The sequence below is a fragment of the Pyrgilauda ruficollis genome, unplaced genomic scaffold (genome assembly GCF_017590135.1).
Source record: "Pyrgilauda ruficollis isolate IOZ18807 unplaced genomic scaffold, ASM1759013v1 scaffold73, whole genome shotgun sequence".
Classification (NCBI taxonomy): domain Eukaryota; kingdom Metazoa; phylum Chordata; class Aves; order Passeriformes; family Passeridae; genus Pyrgilauda; species Pyrgilauda ruficollis.
Genome location: NW_024529155.1, coordinates 4,244,419 through 4,257,723, shown reverse-complemented (window position 1 = coordinate 4,257,723; position 13,305 = coordinate 4,244,419). Strand labels below are relative to the sequence as shown.

Below are 13,305 nucleotides of genomic sequence, written 5' to 3'. Positions count from 1 at the left end.
GAAAATTATAAAGACTTAATATTATACCATGAAGAGATTAGCAAGATGTTTCTTTTTAATAAGGTCTAATTCACTCTGGGAATATTTAAGTCGTGTCTGAGTTCCTTGGCATTGAGCACGCAACTGCTTCAAGTCAGCCTCCTTCCGTCTGATCCTCATTAAGTCCTGGGAAATTGTTAGGGTGGGAGAAAAAGATTTTTAAACAAAAGATGAACTGTTTGAAAATTATTTGTTTTTCAGATGTTAAAGCTAGTCCCACTGACCCAGGCCTCACTCGAGGTAAAGGCTGATAGCACAGGTCATATTCAATATTAATATCGTAACGGGTTTACTTCTCCCAAGAAAGTATCAAATTGCAGATTAAATGACAACTCCATCCCTCTTAAAAAAAGCCAACTAAAGGTATGACAAATCATTTTACACTGGCAGATTTTGGTTCATGCCAACATTCCCATGTTTACACAACCGTATTGTCATTTTTGTCAGAAGTCTTCAGGTACTCAACGTTTTCCTGGAGGGAGCTTGGACCAAAAGTGTTATCCTGCATTTCTGCCCGTCAGCTGAGAACCACGGCTAAGAACTGAGATGTTCATTGAGTTCACTGATAACTAGAAGAGGACAAACAGCTATTATGTCCTGTCTGCACTTTCTGGAAGCTTGGCAAATTATACTTTTAGAAAATCACCTTCCCAGAGGTGAATTAAGTTAGACACAGCATGACTTCTGCAGTTAAGTGCTTTTAAGAGACCTACCTTTAACTCATTAATCAAGCTATCTCTTCTTTCTTTCATTTTATTCATTTCTTTCTCATCCCAACATCTAGCTTTAAATCTTAAATCACTTGATCCTCCAGAAATCACTCCAGATTTCAAAAATAAAGTTCCATCAAGAGACACCGTCTGGAAGAAAATAAGTTATAGCCAAATAAATCTGAAAACACGCCAGCCAAAATATCCCTAGTGCCCACGATATGGTAGTAAAGACGTAACAAACACATTTGAGTTGGACTCAAATTTTTCTTTTCTCTTCCAAACCTGCTAACATGAGGCATTTAAAGCAAAGAGAAAGTCTGTTCCTTCTTAGGAGTAATCACATTTTGGTATGATTACAGCTGATCAGAAAAAAAAAAATGAAATTGTATCATTTCCTTGCATATAGCCCCTCGTGTATACACTTGCACTTAAAAGGTGTAGAACAGACACCTTTTAAATTTGGTAGACCAGACCAACGAACATGATAGCAGGGTAAAGGCAAACACCTTGTTTGTAAAGTGCAAGTGTACATTTTTATAAAGAACATGGGGGTTTTTGTGACTTTGTTTCAACTAAAAATGACTTCACTCTAACCTTCAACTTAAAGCTCTCTTAATCAAAATTTTAGACAGTTTATTAAGTGAATAAAATACTGTCTGCAGCAATAGAGACAGGAATAAGAAAGAACTGCAGGAAGTGACAGAGAAGCTTCCAGTCCTTAACATAATCCATATCTATAACTAAGATATTCTGGCAGATATTTTACAGGATTTTGAAAGCATTTCTTCAAAAGAAATCTTGCAAGATAAAGTCTGCATTTTTAAACCAGACAGTTTTAGAAGCATGATTATCCATCCCTCCTACTTCTCATAACTAGGACCATACAAGACCCATATTTGGACACTAAATATCCTTTCATTTGCCTCCTTCCTTTTCCCAGGAAACCGCTCCAACTTACTATCAGAGGAAAGAACAGCCAAGTGAAGTATCTAGTGATTTGTTTCTGGGGGATTAGACAAAAGAGTACCAACTGTGTTTATCTGCAATACTCCAGCATGTTTACAGAAGAATTATTTAATGGCATCAAACACATAACTGCAACGAAAAATGTATGCAACAAACTTTGGCTTCTCACTTTCAACCTCACTGGTCCATCAAATGCAACGTGTTTTGCTTCCTTAACTGTTTCACAGATCAAGGCATTTCCACTCACAAACTGAATCACTTTTTTCAGTGGAGCAAACTGTGTTTGTACAACATCCACCAACATTTTAGCCTCTTTTATCTCCCTTAACTTCTCGTTAATTGGTTTTACCTGTAAAGCAAACAACCAGTGTTTAGAATCCATGTTGTTAAAGCAAAGCATGTCCAAATCTGAGTAGTCTGGGGCAGGATGTACAGATCAATGCAACAGGGAGCTCAAACACTGCAAGACTAAAAACAGATCTGATGTTTACTTGCTCTCTACACCACTGTCCTTCAATCTGCAACCTATTGCATTACTATTTATGATTGCATTAAGATACAATTGTATAACCTGTGCATCAAATCAAAGGACACCAATACATGGAGAATAAACAAGAGAGTTCAAAATATGTGTGCAGTTGCAGGGCAACCACCTTGCCCAGAGAAGCTGTGGCTGCTCCGTCCCTGCAAGTGTTCAAGGCCAGTGGGTAAGAGCAACCTGGTCTAGTGGAAGATGTCCTTGCCCATGGCAAGGGTGGAAGTGGATGAGCTTTAAGATCCATTCTAAACCAAACCAGTCTGTGATTCTATGATTTTTGGGGTCAATGAGATGTGGTCTGCTAGTTCTTATAGCTGGAGCAGTGCTATGGAGGGATACAGGCTTTTTGGGAAGGACAGGTGGGGCAGAGACGAGGAGGTGATACAGCATATAGAACAGACTGACTGAGTTCTTTTCACTTCAGCCTCTACTTGCAAGACTAGCCCCTGGGAATCTAGAACAAGGAAGACATGTTCTTGAGAGAAGATGATCAGGTGAGGCACACTTAAGCAAACTATGCATGTAAATGTACGGGCCCTGGCATGATGCAACCAGCAGAGGATACCATTACAAGGCCACTTTCAATGTACCTTTGAATGATCATGGCAACTGAAAGAGGTGCCTAAGGATTAGGGGAAAACAAATGTCACTCAGCATTTGCTGATCACCTCAGCAGGCTGGCAAAGTGAGCCAACAGGAGCCTCATGAAATTCACTTCCCAAGTGCCTTAACACTTCAGCTCATTCTAGTTAACTAAAATGAGCCAGTATCAAGACTTGCAAGTGTATAAGCTTGCTGATGACAGGAGAAGGAAAAACAATACTTACATCAAGGTAATCCAAAGCAAGAAAAGTTTCAGGTTCAGCTCGTTCTTGTTTTAGGAACCGAATGCAATCTCTTGCTACTTTTTCAGTGGCAACAACAATAGCAGTCATGTATTTGCTGAACACCTTGGTAACAGCAAGCTGGTATTTTTTATGAATAGGATGACACAGGTCAAGCAATCTTCCGAACTGAAGATTAAAATACAGAGAAATATTAATATTTTAAATATAAAAAAATATTTTTGCACTCAAGATATATTTTCCTCTTACTGCTTCAGTATTATGTATCTACCAGCTGCACTCTCTCACAACAGCTGCACATCAAAAAAATAAATCACAGCAGTCATCAACCCAACTCATGAAGTATGGCTTCAGAATCTGAAAGGATCTCATTTTTTTCTCTAAGGTTACAGGTACATATCAATGTTTTACTGAGAATCTCTTTCATACACTTCTAGAAGCATGACAGAGTGACAAAGTTAGCTAAGCATGCTTTTTGGAGAGTAAAAATGTATCTAACACTAAGCAAGATCTTGAAATTACAATAACATCTTAAATAAATAGACCTGTTACCTGCAAAATGACAGCAAGAGGTACCATTCCAGTTTCAACCCAAAAATGAAGAAACATGAAAAGAATAAAAACTACTTTTCTTGTACTGCACAGTCTAAATAATCAAGCCTCTTTTGCCATGTGTTGAAGTAACACCTCTAGAGAGAAAATTAATTATAGTTCCTTGTTGCTCATGCTCCCTACAGACTTTCATTTCTTATGAAAATTAATTATAGGCAGAGTTGACTTTCTCTGAATGACCAAACCTACTGATGCACATTCTGAACATTATTACCTGTGAATTCATGCAAAAAAAAAAATTTCCTGCTTCTTGACATGTATCTACTCATCTCCTCTTGCATATCTATGGTTTTGTTCTTATCATATTTAGTACCTGCAGTGCTCACCCACCATTATAAGCAAGTTTTAACAGAACAGAAGCTGTAAGATGGATGTAGGAACAGAACATTTAGAAGTTGTCTGCTATTTTTGCCCATGAAATCCAGAAGACCAATACAAAAATTTCCTTCAGTTCTGTTAGTAGACCAGAAGACAAAATGTGTCTCAACCCTTTTTTCCTAAAACTGTGCTTTAGGTTGTGTTCACTCATCTGTCATTAGTACACCTGAGCATTAAGGAGCAGTTCAGAAACAGCTACATTGCCTCAGTATGCTGGTGTCAGGAAAACTACTGCAGGAACAAGGGTGACTGAAGCAGGCTGCACCAAGCCCTCCTGTAACAGGATAATTTATGCAATGAATTTGACTTCTCATTTCTGTTAGAAGCCATCCCATCTCTATGTACTCTTAAATTTGCAGTTCCTACAGGAAAATCCCAGAATATTCCTCAACACCTTCCCTAAGCCAATAAAGCATCACCATCTGATCCAGTCCTTTTCAAACAGGGATATAAAACAATGAGTGAGCAAAAAGAGATAAGCCAATCAATCCCTGGATTTTTTTGCACCACCTTGCTAACTTGGATGAAAAAATTCTGAAGAGCAGCTGAAAAGCAAATTTCTTACTCTCTGGAGAAAACAACAGGATCAGATGCTTGTCATATTCTGAGGAGGCTTTTGCAAAAGACCAAGAAGCAAAAAAACAACTGAAAACATTTCACTTTTTATGTTCTAAAGGCAACACTGCAAAGTTCAGTAAACATTAAAAAACACACAAAGAAAAAAAGATGGCCAGCTTGTACATCCCAAATGACTGTATATCAACAGGGACCAATTACACTGAGTCGTACTCAGAGGTCAACTATTTAATTGATTATATTTATTTACAATTTTCTATTTGAAATGACTTTCAGTGTTGGAATATATCTTTTAAATGTCACTAAAAATATGTAAAGATGCTTAATAAACCAGTTCATGTCTGCTAAAAATTCACAATCAATAGACAAAACCCTTAACTGCATTACAAAGTGTAATTTAAGGAAAATATGTAAAATATCCTAACTTATAAGTAAAGACAGACCATTTGATAATATAAAAATTGTCTTTCAGAAGCAGCATTTGTTCTGGAATAAATGGTCTCATAGCTAACATTCCCATTCATTTGTTCAAAATAACAAAGTCAAAAAGAAGGCCAGAAGAAAACAAAACCGAGTAAGGAAAAAATCAATTAATTAACACCATTACATCACACAATAACCAAATTACTATTTGATGAGAGCCTTAATTCCTTTATTTTTGGAACCTGTGAAAAATAATGACAGTATATGCTCTAATTTTTCCAGTAATACTATACACTCAGGCAAGAATAAAATATCAAAAAGATATTCCAGACTGTCCAATTTACTCCAGCTGCTTACTCAGTCTGTTGAAGAACTTTTAAGTCTTAACTCTAAAAGAAAGCATTTAAATGAGGCCATTCCATTACCACAGAATCCGGGTAGAGCCTTTTTAGACTTTCCAGGATCTCTGCTCTCATCTGCTCACGCCTTCCTTCATGGTAATCAATTTTGGCATTCTGCAGTTCACTAACTATTTTGCTCAAGTCTTCATTCACTTCAGCTGTTCGTATTGTTGCATTCTCAATTTCCTTAGCCAGCACTTCCTCCTGCTGTTTTTTTTCTGTTAGTGATCCACTTTGAACAGAAGCCAAAAAAAAAAAGCAATTCACAATTTCATTTATACACACTTTCAATATAAATTAAGGTCATTCTGCAATCACCTAACTTCACAAGCAGTAAATATCAGGCAGAAGACAAGACCCAGGAGACAAGAACCAAGCTCTGCTAATACACAATGTAAATAAATGTGTTTTCTAGAGCAGCACAACTACAAAACTCTCCCGTTTTCTTGCTCAGAATTCGTCCAACAATAGTCCCATACCCACAGTAATATAACTTGTGAGAAAATAGAACTATAGAACTGATTCAAACAAAATATGGATTAGTCATCATACTTCCTACTTTATTCTGACAGCCAAAGTGACTGAAATATTAAGTAAAATTAGTAAGAATTCTAGTTCTAATTAAAATTTCAAAGAAAATAATTAGAAGGAAGTAGAAACCTGCTACATTTTGAAACTGATTAATACCCAAGAAATCCAGTTAGCTTTTAATTTTTTTACACATACATGCATACTTTAGCATATTCTTCCAACTTCTCTATGCGTTTTTCATGCTCTTCTACCTGCTCCACAGTCTGTTTAATGGTTTCCTATGCAGTCACAAATAGCATGTGTTAGAAGTTATATCAGAGCAAAATGACAGTTTTAAGATCTACAGCTCTACATTAAGAACAAGTACTTAGATCTTTTCTTCTATATTGCTATTTCATGGTGAACTAACAGCACCTCTTTTGCAACAGTAGGTGCTAAGCTACACCTGAACCAATAACAGGGAAATTATTATACCAAGGCCATTATGGGATTTTCCATGTTCAGCTACAATTTAATGAAAGCCTTTTCAGCACAGAGAATCATGACACCAACAAATATAAAAAACTTTAAACAAAGCACCAGGAAATTATAGGTCTTGAAACAAAGAGGTGCTACTCTTGGCCCTACATCAATAGCTTTTTCCAAAGAAGTTTGACACAGTTTCTAAATTGACACAAAACATTGTAGTAAAAAAACCCCACCAATGGTAAAACAAGAATTTTCAATTACTCAAATTTATTTGAAACACATTAACTGAAGCAAGTGGAGAGGAAAAAAAAAATACTGCTACCTACACAGTTTGTTAAGCCTTAATTTAACCCCTCAACTCCTTGTGACCTTTTAAATAGTTCTAGGGATGGAGAGTTAGAGTTCTTGCACCCACCACAATGTTTGCATATACATATTTCATGCACTCTTAAGTAATCCTTATTCCTTTCTCAACAACACAATGGGACTTGCTCAGTTTAGGCAGCACTGGCAATGGAATTTATTTCACTTCTGGATACTAACTACATTTTCCCGGTAACTAGTAATTCAGAAAGAAATTGTATTTTATGAAGAAAAAATGGATATACAAATATTAGCTTAGCTATTATGGTAAGGATAACTTTATATCCTCATAAACATGGAGTAAAATACAGACTTCTCCATAGAAACAAGCTTATATGTTCAAGAATGAGGTGTCTGGAGCTCTATCACTTGCATCACTCATATGATGCATTTTTAAGCTTTCTGAACAACAGTCTCCCTCAACCTTGACTCTGTAACTAAATGCTGAAGAAATGCATGTTACCTCTCTAATTTCTGAGAGATGACAAAAATGCAAGTGAGTTAAAAAAAAAATACAGCCAGAAAACCCAAAACACCCAACAGGACAAGGTTTCCAGCAAAACAGAAATGCTACATAGTGTTCTGCCCTTTTTACTTCTATCCAAAGCAAACAACAGGCACGGTAACCAAGCCAGAGTGAAAAATGCACATATTTTGTTCTTATATGTTTGGATCTGCAATGATAAAACATATCACAATCAAAACAACTGCAACTGTATTCACACAAAAAAATGCCTCTGAAGTGCAAGAGAAGAGTGGACACTGAGATTTTTCCAACTACAACACATTCTTACACACAACTGACCTTAAAACCATCTCAGCAAAGAGACTGCTGTGATGAAAATACACTTCTGCAGGGTTTGAGTGCCACACATACATACAGCAGCCATGGGACACCTCAGAAAGATTACATTCACAAAACCAGAGACTGATGACCATTAAGCCAATGTTCTGAGTACTTGTAAAATATCAGTCAAAGCTTTCAAACCCAAATCCTCAGTGTGGGCCCACGCAAACCATTTCTGAACAAATTTAGAGACCATTTTGCTAAACCTGCTGCAACATGGGAATCTGAGTTAACACTTCCAATGTACCTCTCTTCTGCTGAGGATTTGATTACATCAAAGCACTGAACATGTTTATATACAGTTATACCCTAGAGAATGGCAGAGACATATTTCTCCTAAAAACCTAATTCTAGTTTGATACAAATACCTCAATTTCATTTTTCTTCCTGCGATTAAGTTTCAGCCTTTCTTGATCTCCTTTATCCTCCCAACGAAGTTTTTCTAGCTGCTGGGCTATTATAGCTACTTTCTTTCTTGCCATTTCCTTTAGCTCTCTGTACCGCTCTAACTGGACAAAAAGAAATAAAAAAATTCACTCCTTGGAAAGCTAGAAAACTCACCTTATTACACCCCTAAGTAACTTTACCTACCTAAATTTTATAAAAACTACCCAATTCTCCAGAAGACTCTTGTAGCTCCTGAATTGCTTTACAACAACCTGATCTTTTTTACATTAAGTTTCAATTCAAAGCTTACACCTACCAGCTCTCACCTACAGTTGTTTTTTATCCTTTTTTATTACTCTTATTGTTCAGGGAATCTTATAGTACTTCCCATTCAATCTGAAGATTAACACTATGTTATGGTATAGCCCAAAATCAGTGCAGTATTTTCAGCATTCTCATGTTATTAAAAGAAATTCATATAGCAATTGATATATAAATATTTTAAACAAATCTGCTGAGTGATGACTAACTGACCAAATGCCTCTAAAGTGCAGTGCAGGAAGATTCACAAACTAAGGCAGCAACCCTGCAGGCTCTCCATTAATTGATCAGAAATTATTTTAAAGAAGAGACAGTGGAAAAAAGCTATCACTTAGTTTTACAAACATTTGTGGCCATATGGTTGCAAAGAAAAATTCTTTGCAAGTGAATTTACTATCAAGGGATGTAGCCCTTTCCTTCTCAAAGGAGCTACCCCAGTTAAAAACCCAGAGAAGATGGTATGTGTACTACCAGGTCTTCATTGGTTCCCCCTAATTGATACCTCAGATGAAAAGCCAGCTCTCAAAAATCACTCACCCTGAGAACCTGACAAAGGTTTTCTGTCCTGCCCTCCCACAGTGTACCATGCCTAAATAAAACTTAGAATTTTGGTTTTATCTAAGTTCAAGGGCAAAAAGATCACTAAAAATCACAGGTAATTAGTGAAATAAGTTTCTGTGTAATCAGGAGTATTTTTGGAGTTTTCCAGTAAACAGTACTTTTGGGCCTCCTGGTTTACCTGACTTTCTCCCAGCTCAATATCTGCTGCTCTCTGTATTCTCTCTTCTCCAATTTTCTCCTCAAACGCTCTCCATGCCTTCTCAATATCATTCAATTCCATCTCTAGTTCTTTTATGTTCTGCTTTTCCTTATCACAGGCTTTCTCCTTGTCCCTTAGAGATTTTTTAGACATTTCTACTTTCTTGATTTGGTAGGATGTGTTTTCCTTCGCTTTTATATAGAGGGGTCTCTGCTGAATCAGTGACGCCTCCAGAGTCCTAAAAAACAAAACCAGAAACAAGCCCAAAACAACCAACCCCAAGCAACCACCACAAGGCAGCCAAAACTGCAAAGCCACAGGGAAAGGGGAGAGAGAAGACAGAAAAGACACTCCCTCCCCCTCGCTGCCCACATATGCAAACAATCAGTTTTAAACTGTAAGGTTAGGGCTTACACTGTGGATATGCCCACAAAGGATTTTAATACACAGTAAAAACAATAATTTCAGAAGTGAAACATAACCTCCTAAAATTTAATAGCAAACAAGTATTTATATAATGAAATATATAACTAGGCATGGTATAGGAGTCTGGATTTTCAGTGAATTGCTAGGAACTGACTTCCACAATACTGGACTATCAACCAAATTTCTACCAGGAAATGCACACCTGCCAAGCAACTCCCAGTGCAGATAATGCTTTATTCAACTATCACAATCTCATTGGAAAACCTACTTAATTTCTTTTTCCATATGCTGTTGGTCCCTGTTTAGCATCCCAAACATTTTCTTCTTGACTTTAAAAGAATCTTCTGCTGTAGAAAGAGCCTCTTTCTTGATATGAGCCTCCATATTCTTTTCATCCAAATTGTTTTTCAGAAAGTTAATTTGTTTTTCATTGTGATAAAGCTGAAAAAGCTGCAGCTGTATCCTTTCTTCATCCAGTTCCTTGAGTAACATCTGGTAATGCTCTGCCTACCAACATTAAAATTTAATTTATAGTTTATAAAAAGTATTTTCCATCATTAGTCTAATTTCAAGGCCAAAGTGATGTAAGATGGTGTACAAGTAGCTCTAATTCCAGTAATGGTCACTAATCATAAAACTCAAATATTGAAGTCAATATTTTAATTAATTATACTGGCAAGCCTATACTTTCTTTTATTTAGATTACATGTATCCCTGTACCTTTTCAAATGATACTAAATTATTATATAGTATGCCATACTGAAAAAACTACTAGACTAAAAACAAAAAAAGGTTGTGGGCTTGTTTTGTTGGTTTGTTGTGCTTTTATAAACACTACTGAAGTTCACAAGAGATGCAAAATCTGGCAACTTAGCATGAAAAAACTGAATAACTTTAAGCTACCTCCTCTTTTTCTATCCTTGCTTGTTTGCGTTCTACTGCCACACTTTTTTTCCTGTTATAATTAAACTGTGCATCCTCTTCTGCTTGCTGCATTTTCTTCTTCTTTTTTTCATAGTCTTCAGCATATTCCCATGAATTACTGATTTGTTCAAAAAGTTGAGTTCTCTCCTTCGGCTTCTTCATTGCAATCGACTCTACTGTTCCCTAAACCAAAATTGAAAATAAATTATGCAACATCACATTTATACATATTTATACCAATAAATAAATTTATACATAAATAATTTATGTAGGTAATTCTGATACCTTATGAGTTTAGGAGCATATAGTACAGATTGACCTCTGTATTTATTTACTGTCAACATAGCTGGTGGAAATGCATCTAGATTCGCATCAAGGAAAAATTTTGTGCAAAAATGAGGATCACCTAGCCACTCAGATTTCTATAGCTGTTTCTGTAAAAGGGAAAAATCCATTCTTCCTTAGGAATTTTTGTCAGCAACTCTAAGTAAGATGATTTTGTGAAATGGATTATTCATCAAAAGCTTAAGGCCTATGTCATTAAATTATTGGAAACTAACAGCTGAATAGAATTTTCAACCCCTCAATCTTAAAAAAAAATCCTTTACATTTTCCTGTGTCTTTACTAACAGGAGTATTTTAAGATGAAATTACTTTTTCCTAGTACTCCTGCAATTAAATACACTAAGCATTTATACAGACCCATACTTTTCTATATATTGTGAATAACAAAAGCACTCAACTTCTTCCAGATTACCCTCTTTCTTACTAGTGTATGCATTTATACACAAACCCCATTAAGTGTATTTTGTAGCCTTGTAGTTCTTGGTAAGGTCAATAAAAAGTGTGCTGCCTTGTAGCTGGCTAAGGGTGCTCTCATTTCTAGAGAATATTTGACTGTGTACTCTATGAAATAACCTAAGAACATTTAGTTTTCTTTTGAAAGTACCTTGAATGCTCACCTGAAAAATAAGGCAATTCCTGGCCTTGACAAGAACGCCTATTTTCTCAAGCTCAGATATGTATGCAGATCGGCTGACAAGCTTGTCATTGAAAAGAAACTCAGAACAACTACCTAAAGGAGGAAAGGAAAAAAAATACTGCTGAAAATGGCTACAACAAAAAACTCCACTGGAACAAAGTTAAACTACTGGAATAATTTAACTGAGCAATTTTCTCAAAGAAGACAATAGATTTCAGTTACTCCTTTATTCCTTTCAGTAATTTATTTTTCCTGTTTAAAAACTCTACTTTCCAATTTTAGTACTTTCTAGAGGAACTGACACCTGCACAAGGTGTCAGACCCCATTTCTTAGAGGCTATATCACCTACAGACCCCAAGGAAACATCTAGAGACGGATATTGAGCAAAGAACATAAAATAACTTAATTTTTTAACTAATTAACCCAAATATATTTTTTCATTTATATCACTACTAAAATGCTATCTGAAGGACTATACTAATCTGCACAACTATCAACTAATACTGGGCATCTGAAATTCTAACTTGGGTATTTTTGGTCTCCATTTCTTTATACATCAGACAGTACATGCAGCAGAATTCACTACCTACCATGGATAACTCTTGAAAATGTTTTTTCTTCCCCATCTTCCTCACAATATACTATCTTCACACTAGCTGTGGAAGAAACAGGCTGCCCAACATGTGCTCCATGAATAAGTTCTCGAACACTTTTAACTCGCAAATTTGATGTTTTTTCACACATCACAAAGCTAACAGCATCCATTATGTTAGATTTTCCTTAAAAATTAAAAAAACAATTAAGAAATTTTTGACACAACATAAATGGAAGCATATTATTAAGAAAACTGCCAAATTCTTTAAAAATTCTATTTCTAATTAATTATTCCTTATTCTTTTAGGAAGAAATTCTTCTCTCTGAGAGTGGTGAGATAGTGGCACAGGTTGCTCAAAGGAGGGGATGCCCTACTCCTGGAAGTGTGCAAGGCCAAGCTGGATGGGGCTTGGAACAACCTGGTCTCGTGGAAGGTATGACAGGGAGGTTGGCACTAGGTGAGATATGAGCTCCCTTCCCACTGAAACCGTTCTAGGATTTGGGGATTTTATTGAGGAAAAGCTGTTGCACATTTTAAAGATGTAACAACACACTGGCAGCAGAAAATAAAGCCTGTCCGTAGTAAAAATTATGACAAAACTGATTTATTTTTCCAGCCTTACTGGAGAAATCTTTTTGTCTTTTACACAGGCTTCTCTAGAGGAGAGCGTGCCACATCACCCCCCTTCCTTGGCAGCGTGCTTTCTGGAGGGAAGTGAGGGAGGTTTACTGCATGAGCACTCCCAACTTTTCCACTGCAGCTCCAATCTCCTGAAGAATATTAGCACTTTCCTAAATCCATTCACCACAGCAACAAAGCTATCTGGTCATAGTTCTCTGACAAAAACCTTCCTAATGGAATCCTCTTTTTGTTTTATCCCTTTAGTGTTGAACATTTCTGCTGACAACTTAATTATTTTCAGTCTTCAACCTTGCTACTTTGACAATATTTTGACTTACTCTCCGAAGTATCAGAAAAGCAAGAACACTAGGAGGAAAATAGAGAAATAAAAACACTCAATTCAGGGATTATGTAATATTCACACCTTTTATTCCCCTGGATTAATCTATAAAATGTACTCAGATTTAACTGAAAGAGCACCTGGAAAAATATCACAGTTCTGAGACTTGACAATACAGAACAGTAGGGATAGGATGACAAAGAACATGATAACGATCCTAAATATATTCAACTTACATTCACAGATCT

The 13,305-nt window shown here is 36.3% G+C and overlaps 1 protein-coding gene across 1 annotated transcript in view; it reads right to left on the bottom strand.

Moving 5' to 3' along the window:
* The window catches only part of SMC1B (structural maintenance of chromosomes 1B), a 28,852-nt gene that overhangs the window by 14,703 nt on the left and 844 nt on the right, over nucleotides 1–13,305 (bottom strand). Inside the window, exons 2-13 of the mRNA XM_041485974.1 lie at nucleotides 12,092–12,280; nucleotides 11,481–11,593; nucleotides 10,498–10,701; nucleotides 9,863–10,101; nucleotides 9,148–9,406; nucleotides 8,069–8,209; nucleotides 6,218–6,300; nucleotides 5,516–5,723; nucleotides 3,084–3,269; nucleotides 1,888–2,067; nucleotides 753–899; nucleotides 28–165 (exon numbers count right to left, since the gene is read on the bottom strand). Of these exons, the coding sequence (XP_041341908.1) occupies nucleotides 28–165; nucleotides 753–899; nucleotides 1,888–2,067; nucleotides 3,084–3,269; nucleotides 5,516–5,723; nucleotides 6,218–6,300; nucleotides 8,069–8,209; nucleotides 9,148–9,406; nucleotides 9,863–10,101; nucleotides 10,498–10,701; nucleotides 11,481–11,593; nucleotides 12,092–12,280 (2,087 nt within the window). The remainder of the gene's footprint in view (nucleotides 1–27; nucleotides 166–752; nucleotides 900–1,887; nucleotides 2,068–3,083; nucleotides 3,270–5,515; nucleotides 5,724–6,217; nucleotides 6,301–8,068; nucleotides 8,210–9,147; nucleotides 9,407–9,862; nucleotides 10,102–10,497; nucleotides 10,702–11,480; nucleotides 11,594–12,091; nucleotides 12,281–13,305) is intronic.